The 25,884-nt window shown below is 43.6% G+C and overlaps 2 protein-coding genes across 2 annotated transcripts; both read left to right on the plus strand.

The window, feature by feature from the left end:
• The first annotated feature begins 3,100 nt into the window (after positions 1 to 3,100).
• On the plus strand, positions 3,101 to 8,555 carry ABO1 (IKI3 family protein). The gene is made up of 5 exons (XM_078573100.1): positions 3,101 to 3,387; positions 4,337 to 4,663; positions 4,734 to 7,645; positions 7,804 to 7,902; positions 8,020 to 8,555. The coding sequence occupies exons 1-5, from the start codon at positions 3,229 to 3,231 to the stop codon at positions 8,336 to 8,338; spliced, it is 3,816 nt and encodes a 1,271-aa protein (XP_078429226.1). The 5' UTR covers positions 3,101 to 3,228; the 3' UTR covers positions 8,339 to 8,555.
• A 240-nt stretch (positions 8,556 to 8,795) lies between these two features.
• On the plus strand, positions 8,796 to 12,145 carry LOC144701315 (short-chain dehydrogenase TIC 32 B, chloroplastic-like). The gene is made up of 8 exons (XM_078573110.1): positions 8,796 to 9,164; positions 10,294 to 10,525; positions 10,637 to 10,716; positions 10,947 to 11,106; positions 11,372 to 11,450; positions 11,517 to 11,601; positions 11,677 to 11,723; positions 11,793 to 12,145. The coding sequence occupies exons 1-8, from the start codon at positions 9,038 to 9,040 to the stop codon at positions 11,958 to 11,960; spliced, it is 978 nt and encodes a 325-aa protein (XP_078429236.1). The 5' UTR covers positions 8,796 to 9,037; the 3' UTR covers positions 11,961 to 12,145.
• Positions 12,146 to 25,884: the final 13,739 nt, after the last annotated feature.

The following is a 25,884-nucleotide window of genomic DNA, read 5'->3' on the forward strand; positions in this document are numbered from 1 at the left end:
TATCACCCCTCGTCTTCCCCCATGTAATCATGATGCACCCTTTAAGATATCAATGCAATAACCCTATTCACTGACGGTGCCTAGCACCAACATCTTCTCCAACCCCTTATAAGCGATCTTAAGCAATTGCATAAGCTTCCGGTGCAAGAGATCAAGGCTGCTCAGTGTTCTGCTCCAAGCACTGAGGCCGACACGCGCCAATTCCAAGCAAGAAACCTTGCTCGAGATTTGACCGTGTGACATTCGGGGACACGGACGGGATGATTTTTTCGTCCGGAATAAAAAAATCATCCCGTCCAAGGGTATGGACGAAATTCGGGACGAAAATTTGTCCCGGGAACCACCGGTCGGGACAGCTTTCGTCCCGTGGGACAAAAAAACTGGCCGTCCGGAGGTCTCAGATGATGGACGGACGAATGTAGACTAAAAACCGCCGGATTCACGTCCAATGGTTGAGATATAGCCACCTGGCTTCACTATGACAATTTGCACCAAAGCCCCTGTATTTTTTCGCGCATGCAAACTGATGCCGCTCAGAGATAATTCTACATATGTCCATTTGGATTCTCTATCCTTCATATTTCCCTAAAGAACTTAGAAAAATATATATTAATATATTTAAAATATCAAACGGGATGAGGGATGGGACGGTTTTTTCCCCGGACGGGACGAAAATTCATCCCGGGAGGACTGGACGGGACAGTTTTTGTACTGTCAGACAAAAATTCGTCTCGTCCTTCATCCCTACGCTGTATCCGGATGTTAGACGGGACAAAATTCATCCTGTCCCGTCCACCGTCCACGTCCGGGACGATCTGGAACTATAGGTGGAGGATCTCAACTGGAGTAGACAAGGGTGACCTGACATTGCACCCACAGGACGATCATGGGTGAGAAATGGTAGTGACTCCAATAGTTATGATCATTCAACAAGTTGAAAGTCGTAATGTATTTGACTTGGATGTGGGCCTCGGTCATGGGAGTGGTCAGAGCAAAGTGAATGTTGACAATGAATTGCCTAGAACAGATCATTGTGATTTGTTCCAATGAGACCAAAAACACTTTGTTCCATGGCGGTAACAATTCCCATCCTCGGATCCATGGAAGCATTCAATTTGATAGCATCCACATACTGTTGCTGTTGTTTGGCATTGTGGCTGGCCTTCCATTGTTATTTTCATCAAATTCAGAATTTGAGCTGATGATGAGAACATTGGATTCTTGGGGTTGCTTGCCCAAGAGTTGTAGGACACAATTCCTTTTACAGTAATGCACTATCCTTTTATAGATTAGTTTGCAATGCACTGTTCCTTTACAGTAAGCTCATGATAAAAAACATTTTTCTCTTATTTGACTTTGACATTTGCAAGACAACATGACTTGAGGGGGACCGGACAAGACTGGACGAGAATTGGACCACACTTCAGATAAGGTATCGGTCTTTGCTAAAACTGGAACTGGATTGGGTCCATCAAACCCTACATGTCTAATAATCATTTAGGGCACGACCATTCTCCATCCTGCACATATCTCATGTGGCCAATACCCATGCAACATCAATTAGAATCACCTGATTTCTATCTTCATATTGTCAAATAACTTCATAATTCTCTCACGCTGCTGCTGCCATTGCATTAAAATCTTAATGTAGTTGGTTGTTCAAAAAATTGTATGTCTCAATATATTTTATATGTCAATATACATAATAAAATATTCACCATTTAGAAATTTATTGAGAGATAAAAAATTTTATATCCATAAATATACAAAATATATTACATAAGCAAATTTATGAAAAGAGAGTAACCAATTTCATATCCAATATCCGTTTTCCTAAATAAAAAATAGAACATGACAATCAATAAAAATGATTGACACTCAGACTAACTATTCCAATAATGGATACTGAACTAAAATTCTCCAGTATCGCAATTTGTTATGCGCTCTATGAAGGATTCCCTGATACCAAACAAAATTTGAATGAAATCCTTATTGATACAACCAACCGATATCCATTTTTGGATCTGAATGGTAGCAGCCTACTAGCTGGTGGGACGATGGCCGAGATTTAATGGGCTGGTTGACTCCATGTTTTAATGCTTCATTTTCATCGCTGTCGGCATCAATGATCATAGAAGGATGGTGACATGTCATCCATTCTGTTGCGTACCATCATCAGTTATCTGTCAGGACCAAAGAACTAAATGGACGGTAACAAAATTCTTCATGCCATTCATCGAATTATACCGGCCAAGTTTATAACTGCAAACTCCACAACGGATGGCTGACTGAAGTGTCGTTACGTCCCGTTCCATCTGGCCCAGCTAGTTATCACCATCCACAGGCTAAACCCTCAACCCTCAACCCAAAACCCTATTTGATAAGGGTGACTCACCATGTATCGTCATCCGAGGGAGCTTTACAAGTAGAGATGATGACGATCTTGTATCATCATCGATGTTAAACCTAGGACGCAAGGAGACGAATGTTTCATCCTCCGTGATGGCAAGTACTACAAGTCTACTGCTAAGTAAAGTTTCGGATCGTCCAAGATATGGACAATAGACGGGACGGGACGAAGATCGTCCTATCCGACAGCCGGATATTTCAACTTCGTCCAAACCGTCCCGTCCAGGGATTCGTCCATTGAAGAAAAAAATTGTCCGCGTCCTGACTTTGCCGGTTTCATCCTGTCTGGAGAAAAACCGTCACTCGTCCCAGACGAAAAAAATTCACGTTTTAAAATTTTAGTATACTTTTCTAAGTTTTTTAGGGAAATATAGAGTAAAGAGAAAGCAAAGGGACATATGTACAATTACTTTTGGGCGATGGCAGTTTGAGCGCACCAAAAAAAGCAGTGACTTTGATGCAAAATGTCAAGGAATTGATTAAGATTCCACGTGGCAAGATCTCAACTGTCAGATTTTCATCCATCCCTTACTCGTTTGAGACGACAGGAAAACCGTCCCGTCCGTTCGTCCCGGATGACTTTCCGTCCCTTTTTCGTCCAATCTCGCGGACGGGACGATTTTTTCGTTCAGGGACGAAAAATTCGTACCGTCCGCTTCGCTGCACTATTCAGGTGCTAAGTTCTTAATCTCAGAAAATGTATAAACCCCAGCGACGAGGAAGGAAGATCGCCGGCGAAGGCGAGAAGGAGCTGCTGGATTGGATCGTCGAAGTCGTTTTCCGCTGCTTTGTTGTTGATCGCAGGCCGTATTTGAGAACATGAAGAACTTGAATCTCTTGCTGGAGCTCTGCTCGGAGCTCGAGCTTCAGATGGAGGGGGAAACTCTTCTTCTATCCGCTTTCGATGTCCAGCAGAGACGCGTGTTCTTTGCCTCGTCGGCTAACTTTATCTACAATCTCTCCATGAATTCCTCTCATGTAAGTGCCCCGTACGTCCTTTGCCGTTGGTTTTGAATTGTTTGGCGAGGTTCGGGCTGTAAATCGAAGCGTATCGAACTCGTGGGCTGTGCGGAATCGAGTAGCACGACAATAAGACGTTATTATCTTTCTGTTTTTTGTGATTCTGCTCTCCGATGTGTTTCATTCTTCATCGGGATTTTTTTGCGAAATGTGGCCATAATGCAGTTCTGCGCCAATCTGAGTTTCGACATCCACGTTCTATCATTGTTCGGGGCTATTCCGTGTATGAAGACTTAAGTTCTGTCCACATGTTTGATCATCCATATTTCCGGCAATATAGTTGTTCTCTGAGGAATTTTTTGTATTTAGAGGAATCGTTTGGCTGACTTTATGATTTCAAAATGCGAGTTTTAGAGGATATTATTTTGTAAAAAATGTTGGGTTTTGTAATTGTGCTGTGGAGTTATGATTATTGTCGTAATTTCTTTCTCTTATATGTTTATCTCTATTGTTTATCTTATAAAACCTCTGTTTTTTTATTGCGGTAGATTTTCAAAAACTCTTAGTACTTTATAGAGAAGATGCAGTTCATCTAGGACATGTCAGGCACGGCTACTTAGATCACCCAAATTGATGTCTTTTTAAAATTTGGTATATCCTCGTCAAAATTCGGTTTGTCTTTTTAAAATTTGGATACTTGGTATGTGGTACCGTGACATTCATTTCTGGAAATTCCTCGAAATATTTAGTCTTTTGCCTAGGGAGCTATGTCTTTATCTTCTTATTTCATTCCTGATTATTTCTGGCATGTATCCATGAGAGTCTTTGCTTTTGGCGATGGAGAATTTGAACTTTGTTACTGATTCTTGCTCCCAGAATATGTCTTTCCAATACGTTTTGCAGGCTTGATAATTTTCGTATTTTATTTGGAAATTGGTTACCTTTATTTTCCATTTTGCTTCTGTAGGAAGAGAGGACTTCAATGGGTCATTCCTTGCTTTCATCACAAGGTGAGCCTCTCCCCTTGGGATATGGAGATATTATAACTGCTCTTTACTACCAAACGGAGAAGGAAGCATTAATTGTCGGAACATCCAGCGGCGACCTGATTTTATATAGTGTGGATTATAATACCACTGAAATTGTTGGAAAGGTCGATGGTGGCGTTCAGTTCTTGGTTTCTAGCCCAGATGGAGCTCTTCTGGCTGTCTCCACTGGTTTAGGGAGATTACTGGTCATGACTTATGATTGGGAAGTGCTCTATGAAACTGAAATTGTTCCTCAACTCACTTCTGTACGTATAACCCAACTTTCCTTTTAAGATATCCTTGGAAATGCAGTAAATATCCGTTATTTTTCTTCAGGACATGCATCCCGAAAATCTCGATGTCATAAACAGTTGCATTTGTTGGCGTGGTGATGGCAAGTATCTTGCTACATTAAGTAGGCTCCAAAAGACAACATCATCTGCAAAGCTTAAAATCTGGGAAAGAGATTCGGGGAACTTACATGCAGCCACTGAAACCATACCTTCCACGTGTTCATCTCTTGATTGGATGCCCAGTGGAGCAAAATTGGCTTGTGCTTATAGAAGAAAAAACGAGGACAAGTCTCCTTCTATCGTATTCTATGAGAAAAATGGGCTTGAAAGGGGTTCATTCAATATCAACGAAGTTGTGGAGACTAAGGTTGAAACTTTGGGATGGGACTGCAGCTCAACGCTTCTTGCCACGTTGGTCACGTGCCATGAATTTGACGCAATCAAAATCTGGTCATTCAGCAACAATCACTGGTATTTAAAACAAGAAATGAGATACCTGAAAGCTGACGGTGTCAAATTTGCTTGGGATCCCATAAAACCTCTGCAGTTGTTATGTTGGACGCTGGGTGGTAAAATCAAAACCTTCACCTTTTTTTGGTCAACGGCTGTGATAGATTCCTCTGTGGCATTTGTTATTGATGGCTCTAACGTTCTTGTTTCTCCTCTTGATCTTGCTCTCATCCCCCCTCCCATGTCTTTATTCAAACTGAAATTTCCCTGTTCGGTTTCTGAAATCACTTGTCAGTCAGACAATGATGAAATTCTAGTGGCTGCTCTACTCTGTGATGGAAGTCTGTGCGTTATGGAACTCCCTTCTGCACAAAAATGGGAGCAGTTTGAAAGCAAAACCTTGATATCTGAGGCGTCTGTATGCGACCTAACTCTGCAATCACTTCGGCTCCTCACATGGTTGGACTCTTATCGACTTCTTGGATCAGTTACTTCTGGTGGCTACTGCTTGCAAGAAATCGAGCTCATTCGCGGTGAAGATCAATGGCAAGTAAGAAACTCAAAAACGTTGCCTTTGGATGGCCCAGCTATTTCAGTTGTCAAGAATCCCAACCAGGATGATTCTGCATTTATTCAGTTGGATGGAGGACACATATATGAATATTGTTCGAATAGTCTATCTGGAAATCCAGCTCTCATTAGTCAACATTCTGATGATTGCTTCCCATCATCGTGTCCATGGATGAAGGTTGTTCTTCTTTCTGACAAGAGAACTGGGATCATCGGGCTTAATGACAGGGGCAGGCTTCATCTTGGAAAAAAAATTATCTATGACAATTGCACAGGTTTCTGCTTGTACTCAGACTCTGAGAGTCTTAAGCGGCCACAAGGTATCAGTCATTTGATTCTTACCACCAGGCAGGATTCAATGTTCATCCTGAGCATGGATCAATCTTTAGAGCAGACACCCGAAACCATAGTCAATAACACCAATAAGGTCGCAGTTTGGGAACGAGGAGCAAAGCTTGTTGGTGTTGTTCATGGAGATGAAGCTGCTGTTGTTCTTCAGGCCATGCGAGGCAATCTGGAATGCATTTACCCTAGAAAATTGGTCCTTTTAGCGATTATGAATGCTCTCACACAGAGACGCTATGCAGATGCCATGTTCATGGTGAGACGCCACAGGATTGATTTCAATTTCATCGTGGATTATCTTGGCCTGAGTGATTTTGTCGAGTCAGCCGGAGACTTTGTCTCGCAGGTTAAGAATCTAAGCTACATTACTGACTTTGTTTGCGCTGTGAAAGAAGAAAATGTGACGGAAACAGTTTACAAACAACAAAGTAAAGGAATCTCACCATCAGATTCAAACAACAAGGTGTCCACTGTTCTATCTGCCGTGAGAAAGGCTCTCGAGGAGAGAATTGAAGGAAGCCCAGAGAGGGAGCTCTGCGTGTTGACCACCCTGGCCCGTAGTCAACCCCCAGCCTTGGAGGAAGCGCTTGGTAGAATTAGAAAAATACGAGAGACGGAATTGACGGATGTGGATATATCTACTCAGAAACTCAGCCATCCTTCCGCCGAAGACGCAGTCAAACATCTGCTCTGGTTATCTGATGCCGAGGCCGTCTTCGAGGCGGCCCTTGGGCTTTATGATCTCAATCTAGCGGCCATCGTTGCACTGAATTCTGACAAGGATCCCAAGGAGTTTCTCCCTTATCTGGAGTCCCTTGAGCGGCTTCCCACCATGATCATGAAGTACAAGATCGATCTAAGGCTGGGAAAGCACGAGACTGCCCTCCGCCACATTGTCAAAGCCGGAGAGGACTGCCATGAAGAAGCCATGAGGCTGATGCAGGCAAACCCAAATCTGTACCCACTAGGCCTGGAACTGGTCAACGGCCCGTTGAAGAGGAAGCAGGTTCTAGAAGCGTGGGGTGGACATCTCCAAGAAGTGAAGTCCTATGATGCTGCCGCCACGGTCTTTCTCTGCTGCTCCTCGCACGAGAAGGTCCTCAAGGCGTACCGAGCCAGCGGGGACTGGAAGGGCGTTATGACCGTGGCCGGGCTTCTGAATTATAACCAGGCTCGGACGGCCAGACTAGCTGCTGAGCTCTGTGAGGAGCTCCACGCCGTCGGTAAATCAGCAGCAGCGGCCCAGATTGCGCGTGACTACTGCGGTGATATTGCCGGGTGTGTTGGGTACTTGGTGGCGGCGAGGGAGTGGGAAGAGGCGCTGAGAATTGGCCATCTCCACGAGACGAAAGATCTGATTGCTGAGGTGGCGACAGCAGCGGCAGAGTGTTGTGGCATGCTCGTGGGCGAGTATGACGAAGGAAATGAGAAGGTTGGCAAGTACGTGGCCCGATATCTGGCCGTTCGTCAGAGACGCTTGCTCTTGGCCGCCAAGCTGAGATCTGAAGCTAGGACGGCGGAGCATTATGACGATGATACTGTTTCAGAGGCCAGCAGCGCATTCAGCGGCATGAGCGCGTACACCGCAAGGTTAGTCACTCTCTTTCTCTCTCTTTCTCTCATTTTCTCTATCGAGATTTGCCTCTCTCTCTCTCCAATTCAGTCTTTTACTGTTTTCTCTCTGTTATATTCCATTCTCTCTCTGACACTTTCTCTCTCTAGAACTCACTCTTTCTTTCTTTAATCAGCACCGTCCAAGGGTCGGCAGCGTCGGCCACGCCGAGCTCAATTATCAGGCAAAGAGGATCAAGACGGCAGAAGTCGGGGGGCAAGATCCGGCCCGGCAGGTCCTCTCTCTCTCTCTCTCTATCTCTATCACTTTTACTTTCTCTCTCTACACTAATATCAGATATATTTATGTATACCCTTCTGTAACGACTAAGTTGACTGTAATTATGGCGCAGCCCTGGAGAGGAGATGGCCCTCGTAGATCACTTGAAAGGGATGGCGTTGACCACGACCGCCGAGCGCGAAGTCAACTCTCTGACTCTCTCTCTAATTGTGCTGGGCAACACGAGGGCCGCCGGTCAACTCCAAAGCGCCGTGGTCAACTTCATCCGGGCCCACCAAGCGGCGGTCAAACTCTGCGAAGACGCTAGCTGTACCGAAACCCTAGACCCAGTCACTCAAACCCTAGATTACTATAAGGGGAGAGTCGAGCTGTCAGCCACGTCATCTTTCCGAAGCTCCTTGCTGGGTCCTCTCCGGGAAACCCTAATTTGACTGACCGCCATCGCCGCCTCTGCATTCATTTCTCAAGAGAGAGAAAGATGGGAAGGAGAGAAGAGAGAGAGATGGGATTTATTCTAGTTGAACAGGCGGTCATGCTTGTTCGCCATCCGATCTACCCCCCCTGTTGAAATATTCAATGCCAATTAGGTCAAGTTTTAATGGTTAAACGGTATTATATTGTTTGCCCCATTTCACCGATTTCTCTCTCTATCTCTTGTCTGCCCAATTTTACCCATCTCTCTCTCTTCCAACGATGAAGATAGTGAAAGGTTGACCTGCAGGTGTGTCGTAGTTATCATCATCTCTCTCTCTCTATCTCTTCACGTCACGATCCATGGCCACCACATTCTCACCTACCATGAGCGCACAATTAATCGGTCAAAATGAAGTTCATCTCTTTGCAGTCGGTTTACTCGATAATGCTACGTTTCATTAAAACTTTCATCGACAGTGCCTCGACGTGCAGTGACGAAAGAAACGACTGAGCCCTGTCGTTTCGGGATCTTCTCTCTCTTTCTCTCTCACACTTTCAACTGTCTTCGGATCTTGATCGTTCACCGGACCAACTTGCGCGCAGTCGGCGTGATCTGACGGAATAGAATAGAAAGAGGAGAGGCTCGCCAACAGCAGCAGTAGCACAAGAAGAAGAAGAAGAAGAAGAGGAGGAAGAAGAAGAAGAAGAAGAAGAAGATGAACCCAATAACGTTTTTTAGGGAATTAACTGGGCGGCCCGGGCGGAGTGGGTTTGGCTCGGCCTCCACCGCGGAGCACGTCACAGCCGGGATAGACGCCTCCAAGCTCATCGCCATAGTCACTGGTCAATTCTCCTGATAATCTTGCACCTCTTCTTTGCCATCATATTCCTAGTCTTCTTCTTCCTTCTTCCTCTTCCACCTTCTTCTTTCTTCTTTCTTCTTCTTCTCCTGCGGCCTCCTCCTCCCTCTTATTGTTGTTTCTTCTTATTCATTCTTGTTTCTTCTTCTTCTTCATTCTTGTTTCTTCTTATTATTCATTCTTGTTTCTTCTTCTTCTTCTTCTTCTTCTTCATTCTTGTTTCTTCTTCTTCTTCGTTATCATCATCATCATCTTCTTCTTCTTCTTCTTTATCTTCTTCTTCTTCGTTATCATCATCATCTTCTTCTTCTTCATCTTCTTCTTCTTCATCCTCATCATCATCATCATCATTATCATCGTCTTCTTTATCTTCTTCTTCTTCGTTATCATCATCATCTTCTTCTTCTTCATCCTCATCATCATCATCATCATTATCATCGTCTTCTTTATCTTCTTCTTCTTCGTTATCATCATCATCTTCTTCTTCTTCATCCTCATCATCATCATCATCATTATCATCGTCTTCTTTATCTTCTTCTTCTTCGTTATCATCATCATCTTCTTCTTCTTCATCTTCTTCTTCTTCATCCTCATCATCATCATCATCATTATCATCGTCTTCTTTATCTTCTTCTTCTTCGTTATCATCATCATCTTCTTCTTCTTCATCTTCTTCTTCTTCATCCTCATCATCATCATCATCATTATCATCGTCTTCTTTATCTTCTTCTTCATCATCGTCATCATCATCGTCTCTTTATCTTCTTCATCGTCATCGTCGTCATCATCATCATCATCGTCGTCGTCGTCGTCTTCTTTATCTTGTTCTTCATCATCGTCATCATAATCCTCTCTTTAAATTATTCTTCTTCATCGTCGTCATCATCATCATCATCATCATCGTCTTCTTTATCTTCATCATCATCATCGTCGTCGTCGTCGTCTTCTTTATCTTCTTCTTCATCATCGTCATCATCATCATCATCTTCTTCTTCTTCCGCCACCGTCTGTTTCTTCTTCCACCGCTAATTCTCATCAATATCTTCCTCCTGATCATCATCATAACTATCATCATCCTTTGTCGGTCATCTTTTTTTCTTGTTCTTGATCAGGCGGCGCAAGCGGTATCGGCGAAGAGACGGCCAGAGTCCTCGTTCTGCGAGGAGCACACGTCATCATCGCCGCCAGAAACATCGACGCCGCCAACGCCTCCAGAACAAAAATCATCGATTCCAACCCCGCCGCCCGCGTTGATGTCATCAAGCTCGATCTCGCCTCTCTCAAGTCCGTCCGATCTTTCGCCGAGAAATTCCTCGCCATGAATCTCCCCCTCAACCTCCTCATGTACTTCCAAACTCCTTCCCTTATCCTGCCTAGAAAGGGATATTTAACAGAGTTTGACATGTTCTTTTACCCTCTCTGGTTATAATCGCGTGAATTAACTTTGTTACTCAGCAACAACGCCGGCGTGATGTTCTGCCCGTACCAGCTCTCCGAGGATGGAATCGAGATGCAGTTCGCCACCAACCACATCGGTTCGGATTTCTTCCCCAAAACCCAGATTTTTACGTTTCCGAGCAAATTTCTTAGAACGATAGTTGATTCACCACACCAGTTTATAAGAACGGTTGATTCACATAGCCATTTTTTTACAATCCTTTTAACCATATTTCTAAGAACGTTTGTAGATTACTTGGCCAGTGTATGAAATTCTTATAAGTAGTTAAAAATCCGAGTCAAGTTGTATAATTTTTCGATTCACCAGGCCATTTCCTGCTGACGAACCTGCTCCTGGAGAAGATGAAGGTCACGGCGAAAGAGAGTGGCATCGAGGGCAAGATCATCAATCTCTCTTCTGTAACCCACATCTCCCCCTACCCCGGAACAGGAGGCATCAGATTTGACCACATCAACGATGAATCCAGGTGACTATTCATGATCTACCCTTAACCCATTTTATAAATCTCGTTTCATAATGATAAATTACATGAAAACACTAATTAGCGTGAATTTTCATAAAGGGAACTGTTACTTTACAGGCAAGAAAATGGTTTTTATAGGGTCAGATCAGGTTCAAACAATGTGTTTTGCATAAAAAGGTTTTCTTCATAAAAGTCAAGAACTTTTGACCTATACTTTGATCATGAAAAAATTTAAACCTTTCGAAGATCTCATCATATTTAAATGCAGATATTTCGACAAATTCGCATACGGTCAGTCGAAGCTCGCTAATCTCCTGCATTCCAACGAGCTTTCCAGGCGTCTGAAGGTAGTTTAAAATAAACCTAACGTTATTTGCTTTGAGGGACGATCCTAGTTTCTTGATATTTTACAGAAAGAGGGGGTAAACATTACCGCTAATTCCGTTCATCCCGGGTTGATCATGACGAACCTGATGCGACATTCTCCCTTCCTTATCAGTGAGAAACCTCCTCCTAATCTAACCAATAGAGAAGAAAAAACATAACAAATGAAGAAAAAAATGTACTTTTCAGGGTTGTTCCACGCTTTCACCTTTCTACTCTGGAAGACCGTTCCGCAGGTAAACCCATTAATTTTTTTTCGAAGTTTTTGTTTTCATAACTTGGAGATAACTACTATCGCCATGCAGGGCGCCGCCACGACGTGCTACGTGGCGCTTCATCCGGCCGTCCGTGGCGTGACGGGGAAGTATTTCCAGGACTGCAACGAGGCTAGTACAAGTGGGTATGCTAAGGACGTGGACCTGGCCAAGAAGCTCTGGGATTTCAGCGAGAAGCTCGTCAATTCCTGCCTTTGAGATCTCTCGGTTTGAGGGTGTTCTCCGTTATATCGGTTCGATCACGTATGATATTTCTTAAGCAGTTTTCATTGATTGATATGAAAATAAATAGTGGACTCATGATCTCCATGTACCTTATTCATTATGGGATGCCCCTCCATGAGGATGTCAATATATGAATCGTTTCAGTTGATCAATCAAAACTTCGATCGATAAACAGCGAAAGAGTTGGGATATTAGAAAACGCGCTCTCTCTCTCATAACTGAAAAATAAAATAAGTCATCGTTAGCCTGCTCTCGTTTTCTCTCACGATTGAAAAGTAAAAGAAAGCCTTCTCGCAACTCGCACGTTCTCTAACGCACACGACAATCGATTGATCGGAGAGATAAAATATTGGCCCGGGCTTCCTCATTCACAAAATCTGTCCTGCGACCGAAAATTAAATAAAGAACGCGCTCGCTTTCTCTCACCCTTGATCATGATCTGTCGGAACATTATAGAGAAAAAAAATGAAACGTGGGCTCTCCCTCTCATCTGCCAATTCACAAAAAATAAAAGCTCTCTGTCACACACGATGGATAATGATCTGCCAGAATAAATAAAAGAAGAACGCTCTTTTCCTCTCCCGCTCCCTCTCTCTCTCACTCACGCTCTATCATTTTCTTAGGTCGAGAGATTTCGCCTTCTTCCGTGCTGTTGTTTGCCAGCGCGCCCCTCTGAGCTGTTGGAAACTAGGCTCTCTCATTGATTCACAAATAGAACAGAAGAGACATGAGAGTGTTAAGAGATTGGAAAAAGGGAAGAACTGCATTATATTCATCAAACATATGCCATGCACATTTATAATGCAGTTGATGTAACTTTTCAAATCAAGTTTACAATGAGACATTTAGAAGAAATTCTTAGGTCATCGAAGGAACTTCAGGGATTATTGAATGGTTGCTTCTCTCCTTTATTCCATGTCAGGCCATAACAACTGCCGGTAACCTAAAAAAAGGATTTAACCCAGTAATTTCCACCGTAATACTGATGTCCTTTTGCACAAAGGAGTAAACGTTATTTCACAAACCTCACCTTCCTTGTGCCTTAGTAAACATATCCCCAGTCGATCCTCCAAGTTGATATATTGTATACCAAATTTCTTCTCTTCCAAATATGGCACGATGAAATGAAATCATGCGTCGATGGTATAATATCGGCCATAAAACACCAGGTTCTTGCACAAGGCTGTAGCAGATTTGCTATCCACCACAAGCTCATCTTCTTCACATCTTCATTCTCCAACTCATAGATTTGCTATCCACCACAATCGTGCCATAAATCTGATGTGGGACAAGAAAGTGGAATTTGTGAAATTGTTAAATTAGCACCAAAAAATATTAATAAAATATTCCTTGAGGGTGACCCGAATGGGTTTAAACATGTAGAAGGGGACTAAGTCTGTGGAGCAGGGATTTAACAAGGACAATTTCAAAATAACTATGATATCCCTAACTTGATGTAATTAGAAGATTCAAAATACCCAATCAAAGTTTAGTGCATGAATTCATAAGGTCAACTACCATTCAGAGCAAATCAACAATTATCATGAACGAACAATTATGTCAAGATTAAGGTGTCACAAGGTACCTCTGAGAAGGGATTCAATAGCTCGGTTCTAATGTTTAATGGCCTTGATTGACATTGATCTGAAACTCCACAAACAGGTGTGAATAAGAAGAGGAGAAGATGTGGGAAGTGGATATAATGGTAGTGAAATATTTGGTTGGCACGCGAAGATGTTGACATGTAGAGTGAAAGGGGTGGAGATGAAGTGGAGAAAATGAATTCACAAGGTAGATGGGATAAGGTGAGAGAATGACTGAAGATAAGAAGAAGGAAGAAAATGAGAGGCAAAATGGAAATTATGGGGGTGAGGTGAAGGTGTGTGTTCAATGAGGTCAAGGGTGAGATATTAGGAAGATGATGGACGAAGATAAGGTATAGAAGAAAGGAGGGAGGAACCCAAGAAGAGTTGATAGATGTTGAGGATAAGATGCCACAACAGACATTTATGTTGTCATTTCCACCAAAGAATCACTCTTCTCTCATAAACAAACTTCACAGTAATTCTTGAGCAAAAGTTTTCATATAGACAGGCTCATAACCCTTTTGAAGGAAAAGAAAACATGCAGTTCAAAAGCAAATAAACCGTGGATGATTTAAGAGGTGGGATCAGTGGTTTACGTTGAAGAAAGTCGTGGGAGAAAGGTACCGTAGAGGGGTTAATAGAAAAGTCAAATTTGGAAGCTATAGGGAAGAGAGAACGGAAGAAAATTTTTGAGAGAAGAGAGTAGTGCAATAGTCAATAAAAGTGGGAGGTTAAGAGGATGAGAGAGCGGATAGAAATAAAGAGCATAGATGGATAAGAAAATTCAAAGAAAGGGGCTGACTGAAGAGAGAGAGAGAGAGAGAGAGAGAGAGAGAGAGAGAGAGAGAGAGAGAGAGAGAGAGAGAGAGAGAGAGAGAGAGAAAGAAAGAAAGAAAGAATGTGTGAGAGAGAGGAGAAAAGAGAAGTCAAGGGGAAGAGAGAGAGAAAGAGAAAGGAAGAGACTGTGAGAGAGGGAAATTTAAAACATTTCCCATCAAAATCCCTTGTCAAGCTGCTCCTGTGATAACTACCTTCTCAGCTTTGCATCATGATAAACCCACAATTTTTGCATTTGCATGACTAAAATATGACACTTCCCTTGACGGAAATAAGCCATTGATGTTTTGCACTTCACCCACATTGGTTCTGCTCTCTTCTTTTAGATGCGTTCAAGATCCAAGGTGCCCTTTTTCTACCCAAGGATCCTCTACAATCTAACCATGTTGTCAGGAAGAGTTTCTCCATATAATTGTGCTAAATTCCTACAGGACACATAAAGTTAGGTCTGATATGCATCAGATACCTCACTCCCATGAAAGACAACTCAGTGGAGTTAATAGGTGGAGAAGATCTAGCCAAGTGGAACATATGCGCAGCATCAAGTGGGGTTTTTTGCTGAATTACTTTATGATTTAAAATTCTTAAGGCAAAGGTCTTCGTTCAGCTTTATCTGTTCATTTCCCTGATATACCTAAATAATAAGGTATGACATGATCAATCCAAGGTCTCTCATCTCAAACTTCTTCATCACCTCCTTGAACTACTTATTTTGATAATCATGTTTCTTTATCATCAACATAAACACCAACTAGAGGGAAAGAATCAGTGGAATATTTCTTATAAAAAACATGATCTTTAATCTTCTTATAAATACAAGTTATATAAAAATTTTATCTGATAAACTGAAAATTTTGGGGTTTAACTTGTCATTGATATTTTTGAGATTAATCAGCAAAAATATAAACATGTACTCACTGAAGTAAATTTAACTATTAAGAGTACGTATCATCTCCAGAAGGAATGATGATTAAGGATTTAATATTATTAAAATAATGATTAATGTGATTAGATGAGTTACATCTAAAATTCAGAGGTGAGTGATGAGAAAATGCTAGGCCAGACTGTGATGATCAGTACTATAATTAAGATGATGATAGCAGCTATTAGATAGAGTATAATCACGATTAGGATTTTACAAGATCAAACAAGAGCAAGGATGAAATGTTGATAAGAAGAGGAATGGATGGGAGTGGCATAAAGAGTAAAGGGAATGAGTAAGGTAAGGATGAGAGGGTGACATGAAAATGGTAACAGGTGATTAGTGGGTATATGAATGTGATTTGATGGTGGGATGTGATAGTAAAATTGATATCTGCTAACGATGATGTCAAGAAGAATTAATATAAGGCCAGGATACTTAGAATGGATCCTTACACTCCCTTAGTATTACATTCCCTTAGGATCACACCAATTTGTGAGTGCGGGTAACTCCCCCTCTTCTCTGTTGCCTCTTCCAACACACCCAAGACACCAAGAACAAGCTTGATGGATCTCAACATCTCACTAGCTTTCAATCAGCCCTCATGAGTAGGAAGCAATTTTAAGGATATTTTAGGCAAGGATTCATGCATTTATTTATGTATTGGAGTGCATGGATTAAAGGAGGGCTTTAAAATGAAGCATCCCTCAAAATTTTAGCTCAATCATCCTTTTCGTATCATTAGATATCAAGCTTGAAGTTGGAGCAACCTAGCCATCCATTTTTCTCTCTCCTCATCAACAGCGCAAAAGCGTCCTCATTTTTCATTGGTGCTTGAGATGTCCCATCATCATCCATTTAATGATTGGGACATGACAGAGTGCATTTTTGTTGCAAAATACATGAATAGATCATTACAAAATAAATGCTAAGTCACAAAAATAATATATATATATATATATATATATATATATATATATATATTAACCAAGAAAATTTTTATCTCCACTAATATAAGGTCAAAGAATTCATAAAAAAATATTAACAATCATAAAATGGATTTATTTAAGAATATAATGTCAGAAGAATCCTTAAAATAGCATTAAATCCAAAAAATAAGAATATCATTCTTAAAATATTAATAATCATTTAAATACTGGTAATCATGGTAATGCATAAAAATATGTAACTGTGACAGAAATAGCGTGTTATCATAATCCATATTAACATTACATACATTGTTTTTTTCAATCTTAAAGATAAATGCTATTTACCCTTTTTAATGAAGCAGCATCTAGTTGACTCAGAAAGATCTGTTCTCCTTTATCACCTTTCAAAAAACATATAGATGATGAATTCATTACACTTACGATGCTGCTAATACAACTAAAAAGCAAAATTTGTCCCTGTCCAAGCAACATGAGCACATAGTTCCTTCAAATCAACCCTAAAGTAGTTAACAAACCCCTTCATGACTAACTAGTATTTTTGCTTCAAGATATCTCCTTTAGTACTCCGCTTCACTTTATGGACCCACTTGTGAAGAAAAAATAGGTGTATTACCAGATGGTGGCAAAAATAAACTATCATGACAGCCATCTCTTTAAGGATGTCCTACCTCTATACACCTTTTTCGTGAGCTTCTCCAAAACTCTTTGGCTCACTCTCCACCAGCATTAATTCTTGTGGATCCATAGGCACCTCCTATGATACTTCATTAACCCTTTTCAAGCCCCTAAATCACATCAGAAAAGTGGCTGTTAATAGTAGAATGATTTATTATGTTTCTCTTTGATAGTGACTTCATTGACTTCTTCTTCTCGAGCACCTGGCTCGGACATGATTTTCTTTTCATGTCCAACATCATTGTCTTTTTCCATTTCATAGGAAATAATAATATCAAGCGTAACTTAATCATATGATTTTATAAAACATCTCATTAACCATGGTTCTGCAAAAATTACACCCCTGCTCACATAGACTGTTGCTCAACCTGATCGAAACATCTTAAAAATTTTACATAGCCCAAAAATATGGTAGGTCTACTTCTGGTATCTAGCTTAGAGATACCAGCAATTTTAACTGAAACTTTAACAGTATGGTCTTCCACTTGAGCATGAATCTCAGTATTCTCATAACATTCTGATTATTCCGCTCTTTAGAGACAGAAAGAGTCTACCCACACCTGCTCCCCCTTGTAAACTTGGGCCTCCAAGCCAATCTGTGTACACCGGTTAAGGGGATCACTTGTTGAAAGCCTATATCAGCCAGCTACCTCCAACCCAGGCCTAGAACAATTCTTTTTTCAACCAATAAAAAGGGCCCAAGTTAACAAGAGGGTTAAATTTATGAGCTATCATTCAATGCCATGCTACTCGCAAAACTGTTCAAACTATTTGGATAAGAACTCTCCTTCGTCTGCCCTCCGACAACCTATCTTCAAATCTTTCTTTGTTTCTACCGAGGCTTTAAGATTCACAAAGACACTAAACACATCTGTATTTTGCATAAGTATAGAGACCTAGGCTAGTCAAGAGAAATAATCAATGAATATCATAAAATACTGTCCTCCACTAATCGTATGTGGTAAGATAAGCCTACAGATGTGGGAGGCCAACAACAAAGGCTGATGGTGTTTTTTTCTAGCCAGTCTTTGAGAGACTATTGAGCTTATTTAGCATAGGAAAACCATTGAGCATCTAATGCCATTCTTTAGCATGGTGTTGCTAAAGAATGGCATTAGATGCTTCTTAACGGATAGTGATAAGTCCAAATTTAGGGGTTTTATGTCATTGTTTTGATTCAGACTTAGCCAAAAATATTTATGAAACTTTTCCACTTAAATACTCTATAATTAATATAGGGCAACTAAGGGGTCGATCCATACAGAGGCAGAAATTTGATTTCAGAATTTTTTCTCAAGCTTGGGATGAAGAAAATGATTTTAAACGTTGAAAAATACAATTTTTTGGGATTTTCCAAGATTTTTAGGTAATTTTCATAATTCCCTATGATTTAAGTTAAGCCAAAATACACGGAGGAACACAAAATCATATTTTTAAACTACATTTTCTATTTTCTCTTAGAAAATTAATCAGAAATAAATACTTTTAGAATTCTCTGGAATTAATTTACATAAAAAAAACAACTATAAATATTAAAAACGAGAGATAGAGATTTTTTTAGAATTTGTTTAGGTTTTAAAATGACTTTAAATAGATTATATGAATTTAATAGATTTTTCCTAATTTTTTTCGGATTTTTTCAATGCAGAAAATAATTTTTCTGATTTTTTCTGATTTCTTTCTATTTTTTTAATAATGTTTGAATACTCAAAATATGGTATTTACCTACTCCGGCGATCGCCAGAGCGGCGGTGGCGGAGCGGCGGCGGCAGCAAGCCAAATAGGCCAGCAGGGCTGGGTTGGCCCGTAGAGGGCTGGCCTTAGTGGGTCAGCCCACTAAGGTTAGCCCAATTTGGCTAAGTGAAGACTTAGCCAAATTGGGCTTAAGCCTTACTGGGCTTAACCCAATGGCCAGGACTTAGCCGATTTGGCTAAGTCCTGCACAGGGCTACCCTGTGCCCCGCGGTCGTGTGCGCGTTGGCTGCGTGCGGACTGGCGGCCAGAGGGCTGTCTCTGCCGCACGGGCACCGCATGGCACTGCGCGGTGGCGGCTAGAAGACCGAAACTTGTGTTTTGAAAAGATAAAAAATGATATTTTAATGCGATTTTTTTAGGGTTCGAAGTAGGGAATGCTTGAGGATCTAGAGAGACATAGGGATATCTTTTAGAGTGAGAAATAAATGTTTTTAGAGAGATACAATGTCGAAATGAGAGGATAGAGAGAGAAAAGGAAGAGATAGAGAGAGAAAATGAAGAGATAGTGTAGAGAGAGTTTGAGAGGGAATTTGAAGGTGTAGATGAAGGAGATTTTTCAAGGAATTTTTAGGGGGTGAACTATGGATATGGATTAAGGTCTAGAGAAATAAATAACAGATTCTAGAGAGAGAAAGGGCCGAAATGAGGAGATAGAGATAGAAAATGAAGAGAGAATGTAGAAGGAGTTTGAGATACAATTTGGATGTGCAAATGAAGAAGATTTTTTATGAAATTTCTAGGGGAGTAACTATGGATATAGATGAAGGTATATTGAGAGAAAAAACTTATTTTAGAGAGAGAAAGTAGAGAAAATGAGTGTTTAGAGTGGTAAAGTGATGGATTTTAAGGGTAAATGGATGGGAAGTGATGGAGAAAGTAGAAGTCTAATATCCTAAAGCGTCAATGCAAGTTTACTGAGCCCTCAATGCTTCCTCTCAAGTATGGATCCTTATATTTCGCCAGGGTCAGGTGTTTTTCAATGCAAACAAGAGACGAGATTAAGAGAAAACTTCAATAAACTCACATTAAGCAAGTTGAATAACCTGGATTCTGAAAAATGCCTTGTACTGCTGGCCAGCCACTTGCTAGAGCACGTCCAGAATAAGGGAAAATGAGGGAGAAAAGGTCTATTTATACATTGTGAGAATTACTAAAATACCCCTGTGGGCATTATCTATTCTCTTTTCTTGCCATTTTGCCTCTTTTTCTCCATTGGTTGAGAGCTTTGCCTTGTAATTTCCAGTTTGTTTCTTTTGTAATGTGTTTGCAGGCCCAATAGGTAGGTCAGGTCGTGGTCCAAGCCCCTATGATCTCTCCTTTAAAAGCCCACAATACCGTTTCATCATTTGCAGCCCATTTTGATAATAACTAATGGTGGCGACGACGTCAACACATGGACACCGGACGCGTCACCACTGTCATCTTAAGCCAACACGACCGCCGAAGACATGTCGCCATCATCACCGGATCAAGTCAATGAGCCTGCGTCACGCACGTCTCCACGCACGCACGCCCCGTCATGCATCATGACACGTCGCCAAAGGCAGATCAACAACTGCCCCTAGACGTGACACGAACCACTTCCCTCGTCTTTAATTTTAGTAACTTGTATTTTCTCTTTCCTCCAAGGCCTATATGTATAGGCCATTGTTTCAAACAACAGTTAGGCAGTCATTATTCAAGAATTGAGTTTGTTTTTAAGTCTTCTTGGAGGATTGCCCAGCCTCCCCTATCCTGTCTCCAACCTTACCACCGCTGCCTCGCGTCGCCGGCCGCCGCCTCGCGTCGCCGGCCGCCGCCCTCCCCTTCCTCTTTCCCCCTCTCCATCTCTCTCTTTCTCTCCTTCCCTTTTGTCTCTCTTCTCTCGTCCTCTCTCTTTCCTTTCCAGGGTCGCCCAAGGCAGCCCGCCCTAGGCCGCCCAAGGCTGCCGCCCCAAGCCGCCAAAGACAGCCTGCCCTAGGCCGCCAAGGCTGCCACCCAAGGCACTCCGCCCTAGGCCGCCCAAGGCTTCCACCCCAGGCTGCCCAAGGCTGCCGCCCAGGGCCGCCCAAGGCCGCCACCCCAGGCCGCCCAAGGCCGCCGCCCCAAGCCGCCCAAGGCTGCCGCCCAAGGTCGCCACCCAAGGCCGCCCAAGGTCGCCACCCAAGGCCGCCCAAGACTGCAGCCTCGAACCGCCCTAAGGTCGCCCTCCTAGGGCCGCCCCAAGGCACACCTTCCACTCTAGTGCCCATGCATGCCAGCCCTGTCCGTGTCCGTACTCATCCGTCACGTTTTCTGCGAGGGCCGTACAACGCCCGATACGTCCAGACTCTCTCGTCCAGTGGGCCATTCAACGCCCAGAATCGCCCAGTCTCATCACGACCAGAATTCCCCGCGACCTCTTCACGCACTACGGTGCCGAGGTATGCTCGAACTCTTTGGTGTCGACGTGTGCTTTGTCTAGTGTTCCGCGAGAATTATCCACCGTCGACAGATTTGATTTGATTTGGAATTCCCTAAAATTCTCTCTATCGTGAGTTTCCCTCGTGATGTGAATTCGAGTATTGGATTTGGTGCTTCAGCATCGTCGCGGTGGTTGAAGACAGTACTCCCGCCCTCGACGAGGTATGGGACTACTTCACCAGTATTTCATCGGTTTTATGTTCTGAATTCGATCGCGTGGAATTCTATGGTCTGTTTTATCCATCCATCCTAACCCGTCCAGTATCCTCCACCCGTCGTTGTCCTACCCATCCCCGCTGTCGTCCTTTTTCCTAGCTGTCCTGCATCAAATTGGTATCAGATCCTAACCTGTGTCAGCCTAATCATTTCTGCCATCGTAGACGTCTTCATTCATCAGTCCCATTGCATGCATCTGTGTTCAGGCAAACGAGTCTCCGCTCCAATGACAGACCATGCCCAAGATGGTTGTGAGGTGTCTGTCCCCGTCCACGAGTTGTCCTCATCTGTCCCACCAACCTCGTCACACGAGGACATCGATCGCATGTTAGACGCTATCCAGAAAGGTTTTCGTGATGTGAATACACAAATTACCAACATGGACAACCGTTTAACTGGTTCGATCGATGCGGTTAGTGAACGGACTTATCAACTCGAGAATCGAGGTCGTGATCAAAATCATCGTGACCGCGAGCACCACTACCCGCCGGAACCCAGACCTCGAGATCGTGATAGGAATCATCATGACTTCAATGATCCTATACGACCCGAGATTAGATCCGGGAGTCGAAATCAGAATCGTCCCGAGCGAGACGATCTGATTCCTCCGAAGGTTCGAACTCCAGTTCGTGATAGGAATCGTCGAGATGATTACTATCTGACGTAGGACGACTAAGGAATGGATGACGAAGGAATGGATGACGAAGGAATGGACGATTGGTTGATGGGACAGACTACGGGTAGATGGACAACAAGGGATGGATCGGATATTGGAGGGATAAAACAGCCACAGAAATCACACGGTCGAATTCGGACTTTAAAACCGATGAAAATCAGGTGGAGTAGCTCCGACCCTTATCGAGGGCGGGAGTACTATCTTTCCCCACCGCGAAGATGCCTAAGCACCGAAATCAATATCCGAATTTGCGTCGCAAAGAAACATTCAAGAAAGAGAGAGAAGAAATGGGAATCCAAACCAAATCTAATTCTGACGGCGGTGGAAACTTCTCGAGAAAACACTGGACGGAGAACACTTTCGACACCAAAAAGTTCAGGCGTACCTCGGCACCATAGTGCGTGAAGAGGATGCGAGAAATTCCGATCGTGACGAGGCTGGGAGAATCCCGGTGTTGAGTGGCCCACTGGACGAGGAAGATTCTGGGCGTTCTGGGCGTTGAACGGCCCTGGTAGAGAGTAGATGTCATTGTCGCAGAGTCAAGCGTAGGCGAATACCCGTGCGCGCGAGTGCGCGTAGGGTGCGCGGAGCGCACGGAGCGCGCGGAGCAGAGCGCGCAGGTGCTAAGCTCGCAGAGCGCCGACGCGCGCGCGGCTTGAAGCGACGGACGGTGTCGACGACGACCGGCGCCGCCGGTGTCGAAGTCTTGCGGGGCGGCCTGGGCGGCCCTTGTTGGACCGGCCCCAAGCGGGCAGCCTGGGGGCGGCCTTGGCGGCCCTAGTAGGAGCGGCAGGCGGCTGGCGGCGGCGGCAGGGCGGCCTTGGCAGGGCCGGCCTGGGCGGCCTTGGCAGGGCCGGCCTGGGCGGCCCTGGTTGGGGGCGGCCTGGGCGGCCCTGGTTGGGGCGGCCTGGGCGGCCTTTGGGCGGCTCCAAGCGGGCGGCCTGGAAGGCGGCCTTGGCGGCTCTGGCAGGGGCGGCCTGGGCGGCCCTGGTTGGGACGGCCTGGGCGGCCTTTGGAAGGCGAGAGAGAGAGAGAGAGAGAGAGAGAGAGAGAGGATGAAAAGGGAGGATGGAAGGCCGACGTCGCGAGGCGGCGGCGGCGGCGGCGCTAGGGCTGGCGAGTAGGGAGGCTTGGGCAGTCCTCCAAGAAGAGTTAAACAAAACTCAATTCTTGAAATATGACTGCCTAAGTGTTTCTTGAAAACAATGGCCTTTATATACAGGCCTTGGAGGAAAGAGAAAATGACGAGAAATTAGAGACGAGAAATTAAAGACGTGCTTCATGTCATGCCAAAGGGCAGTTGTTGATCGGCCTCTGGCGACGTGTCATGGCAGCGTGGGGCGTCTTGTGGTAGAGACGTGTGTGATGATGGTTGCGGCGTGTTCGTGGCGGAGATGTTGACTTCGATTGACTTTGCCGTTGTGTCCGTAGCAGAGATGTTGGCCTTGGTTGATGGCGGCGGCGCGTCTGGTGTCAAAGCATTGGCGTCCACACCACCACTAACTGTCTGAGCCTCGAACCCCAAGCCAAGATAGGAACCGTCCCCCGCGGAAGTATCCCTATCCACCTGTGGATAGAAACCCAGTACATGATGGAAATTGCCTGCCACGAGACTATTACTATCTACCGGAGGAAAGGATCCCAGAGCGTGATAGGAATCATCCCCCTCAAAATGATCCCTATCCGCCTGATGATAGACACCGAGGTTGGAACAGGAATCATCCAGACCGAAATGATCCTTATCCACCCGGGATGTGGCACCCCCTCGCGATCACCGCCGTGCGGATCAAGACAATCAGTGGCAACAAATCCAACGCAGTTTCAAAGTCGATGTTCCGTACTATGAGGGATCTAGGGACCCTAAATAATATCTTGATTGGGAGTCTAAATTGAATAGTTATTTCAAATGGTATAATATGCTTGAGCGGCAAAAAGTCCAATACGCTGAGATGAGATTAGGAGGGCAAGCAAAAATCTTTTTGGAAAACCTTGAATGTTTTATTTACAACCGTCAAGTGGCACCCATAGATACTTGGCCACAAATGAAGGACAAACTGCGTGAAAAGTACATTCCCCTTGCTTACTTAGATAACCTTCTTGATCAGTGGCATAAACTACAGCAGGGTAGATGTCTCATTTCCGAATATATTACTCAATTCGAAAAATTCTATATGAGGTGCGGAGTTGAGGAGAACCCCAAGCCGTTATTTCCCAATTTAGAACCGGTCTTAATCCCTATTTGGAGACAGAGTTACTTGTCCGCAATGCCACTACCCTAGAGCAGGCTTATCAAATCGTAGAAGACCTAGAGCTCTGTCAAAACTTATACCATACTCCCGTCTACAATCGCCCTACTCTTACTGATCGATCTCACTCATCCAATTCTGCTTATCCCAACTGTGTGGCCCAGCGCAACCCCCCGTTAGCTCTCCCGACACCACCACTAGTCCCACTCCCACTCGCACTCCCACCGAACACCGTCCTCCAGCTCCAACACAGTTATCCACTACGCCAAACACCCGTACCACGTCTTCCCTCGATTCCACCGCTAGAGCCCCTCAATCCAATCCCGCACAAATCGACCCCTCTGGCTTGACTTGCTTTAAATGCCAAGGACGCAGTCATAGAGCTTCCCAATGCCCGTCACGAGCCTTCTACATAGGACAGGAGCCCTTCGATAGTGACCCCACCATAGATGAGCAACATATTGATGAGGAGGAGTATAGGAGCAGCCTATGGATGAATTTGTGCACGAGGAAGGATTAGTGAGTTTCATTGGCATCACTGATTGTCCATCGTCTCTTCCTCGTCACGACCCATCTACGTCGGTTAGGGGAATCATCCGTTGCAACCTTACCCAGCCTTCCACTGATAATTCCGCTTTGAGGACATCTATATTTTACACATATTTTAAGATTGATGATAAGATGTGTAAGACAATTGTAGACATCGGTAGTTGTATCAATGCCGTATCTGATGTCATGACGTCACGTTTGGGATTACCTTTGATTGATCATCCTCACCCATATTTTGTATCTTGGATTGATGCTACCTCGATCCCTGTGAAAAGTCAATGTCTTCTTCCTCTAAAGGTTCAATCATACGAGGAAGAGGTACTATGCGATGTGTTACCCATGAAGGTAGGAAGCATCACCCTAGGTCACCCATGGTTATATGACAACTATGTACATCTTTTCTGTAGGAGTAATACTTGCTCGTTTATCCATCAGGGGAAGAAAATTATGTGGCATCCTTATATTCAAACCCCGCAAAAGCCTTCACCAAAATCTCCATCCTTAGGTCTGTGTATTCTTAGCAGACGTCAATTTCAGAAGGAGATAGATAGTGAGATGTATATTTGTCTAGCCATGATTCCCAATCATTCCTCCGAGGATTCCACACCCCCACCACCGGAGGTTTCCAAATTACTTGCTGAATTCAATAGCGTCTTCCCCGAAGACATACCCAATGAATTACCTCCTATGCGCCAAATCCAGCATGCCACTGATTTCATTCCTGGATCCTCCTTGCTGAATCTTCCCCATTATCGTATGGATCCTATGCAGTACAAGGAACTTCAGCGCCAAGTCCAAGAACTCTTGGACAAGGGATTCATTCAGGAGAGCCTGAGCCCATGCGATGTCCCTACACTACTAGCTCCCAAAAAGGATGGAAGTTGGTGCATGTGCATTGATAGTAGAGCCATCAATAAGATCACTATGAAATATAGATTTCCTATTCCTTGCATTGATGATATGTTTGATATGATGGCTGGTTTGAGGATTTTCTCCAAAATCGATCTTAAGAGTGGTTATCACCAAGTCTGTATTCGTCCGGG

This window comes from Wolffia australiana, chromosome 1, assembly GCF_029677425.1.
Source record: "Wolffia australiana isolate 7733 chromosome 1, ASM2967742v1".
Lineage (NCBI taxonomy): Eukaryota > Viridiplantae > Streptophyta > Magnoliopsida > Alismatales > Araceae > Wolffia > Wolffia australiana.

Bases quoted from the DNA above. Each gene is read 5' to 3' on its own strand.
- ABO1 (XM_078573100.1), top strand. From the start codon at position 3,229: ATGAAGAACTTGAATCTCTTGCTGGAGCTCTGCTCGGAGCTCGAGCTT. The intron at 3,388-4,336 runs GTAAGTGCCCCG...TTGCTTCTGTAG, and splicing joins TCTCCATGAATTCCTCTCAT to GAAGAGAGGACTTCAATGGG. The intron at 7,646-7,803 runs GTTAGTCACTCT...TTCTTTAATCAG, and splicing joins ATGAGCGCGTACACCGCAAG to CACCGTCCAAGGGTCGGCAG.
- LOC144701315 (XM_078573110.1), top strand. From the start codon at position 9,038: ATGAACCCAATAACGTTTTTTAGGGAATTAACTGGGCGGCCCGGGCGG. The intron at 9,165-10,293 runs GTCAATTCTCCT...GTTCTTGATCAG, and splicing joins GCTCATCGCCATAGTCACTG to GCGGCGCAAGCGGTATCGGC. The intron at 10,717-10,946 runs GTTCGGATTTCT...TCGATTCACCAG, and splicing joins GTTCGCCACCAACCACATCG to GCCATTTCCTGCTGACGAAC.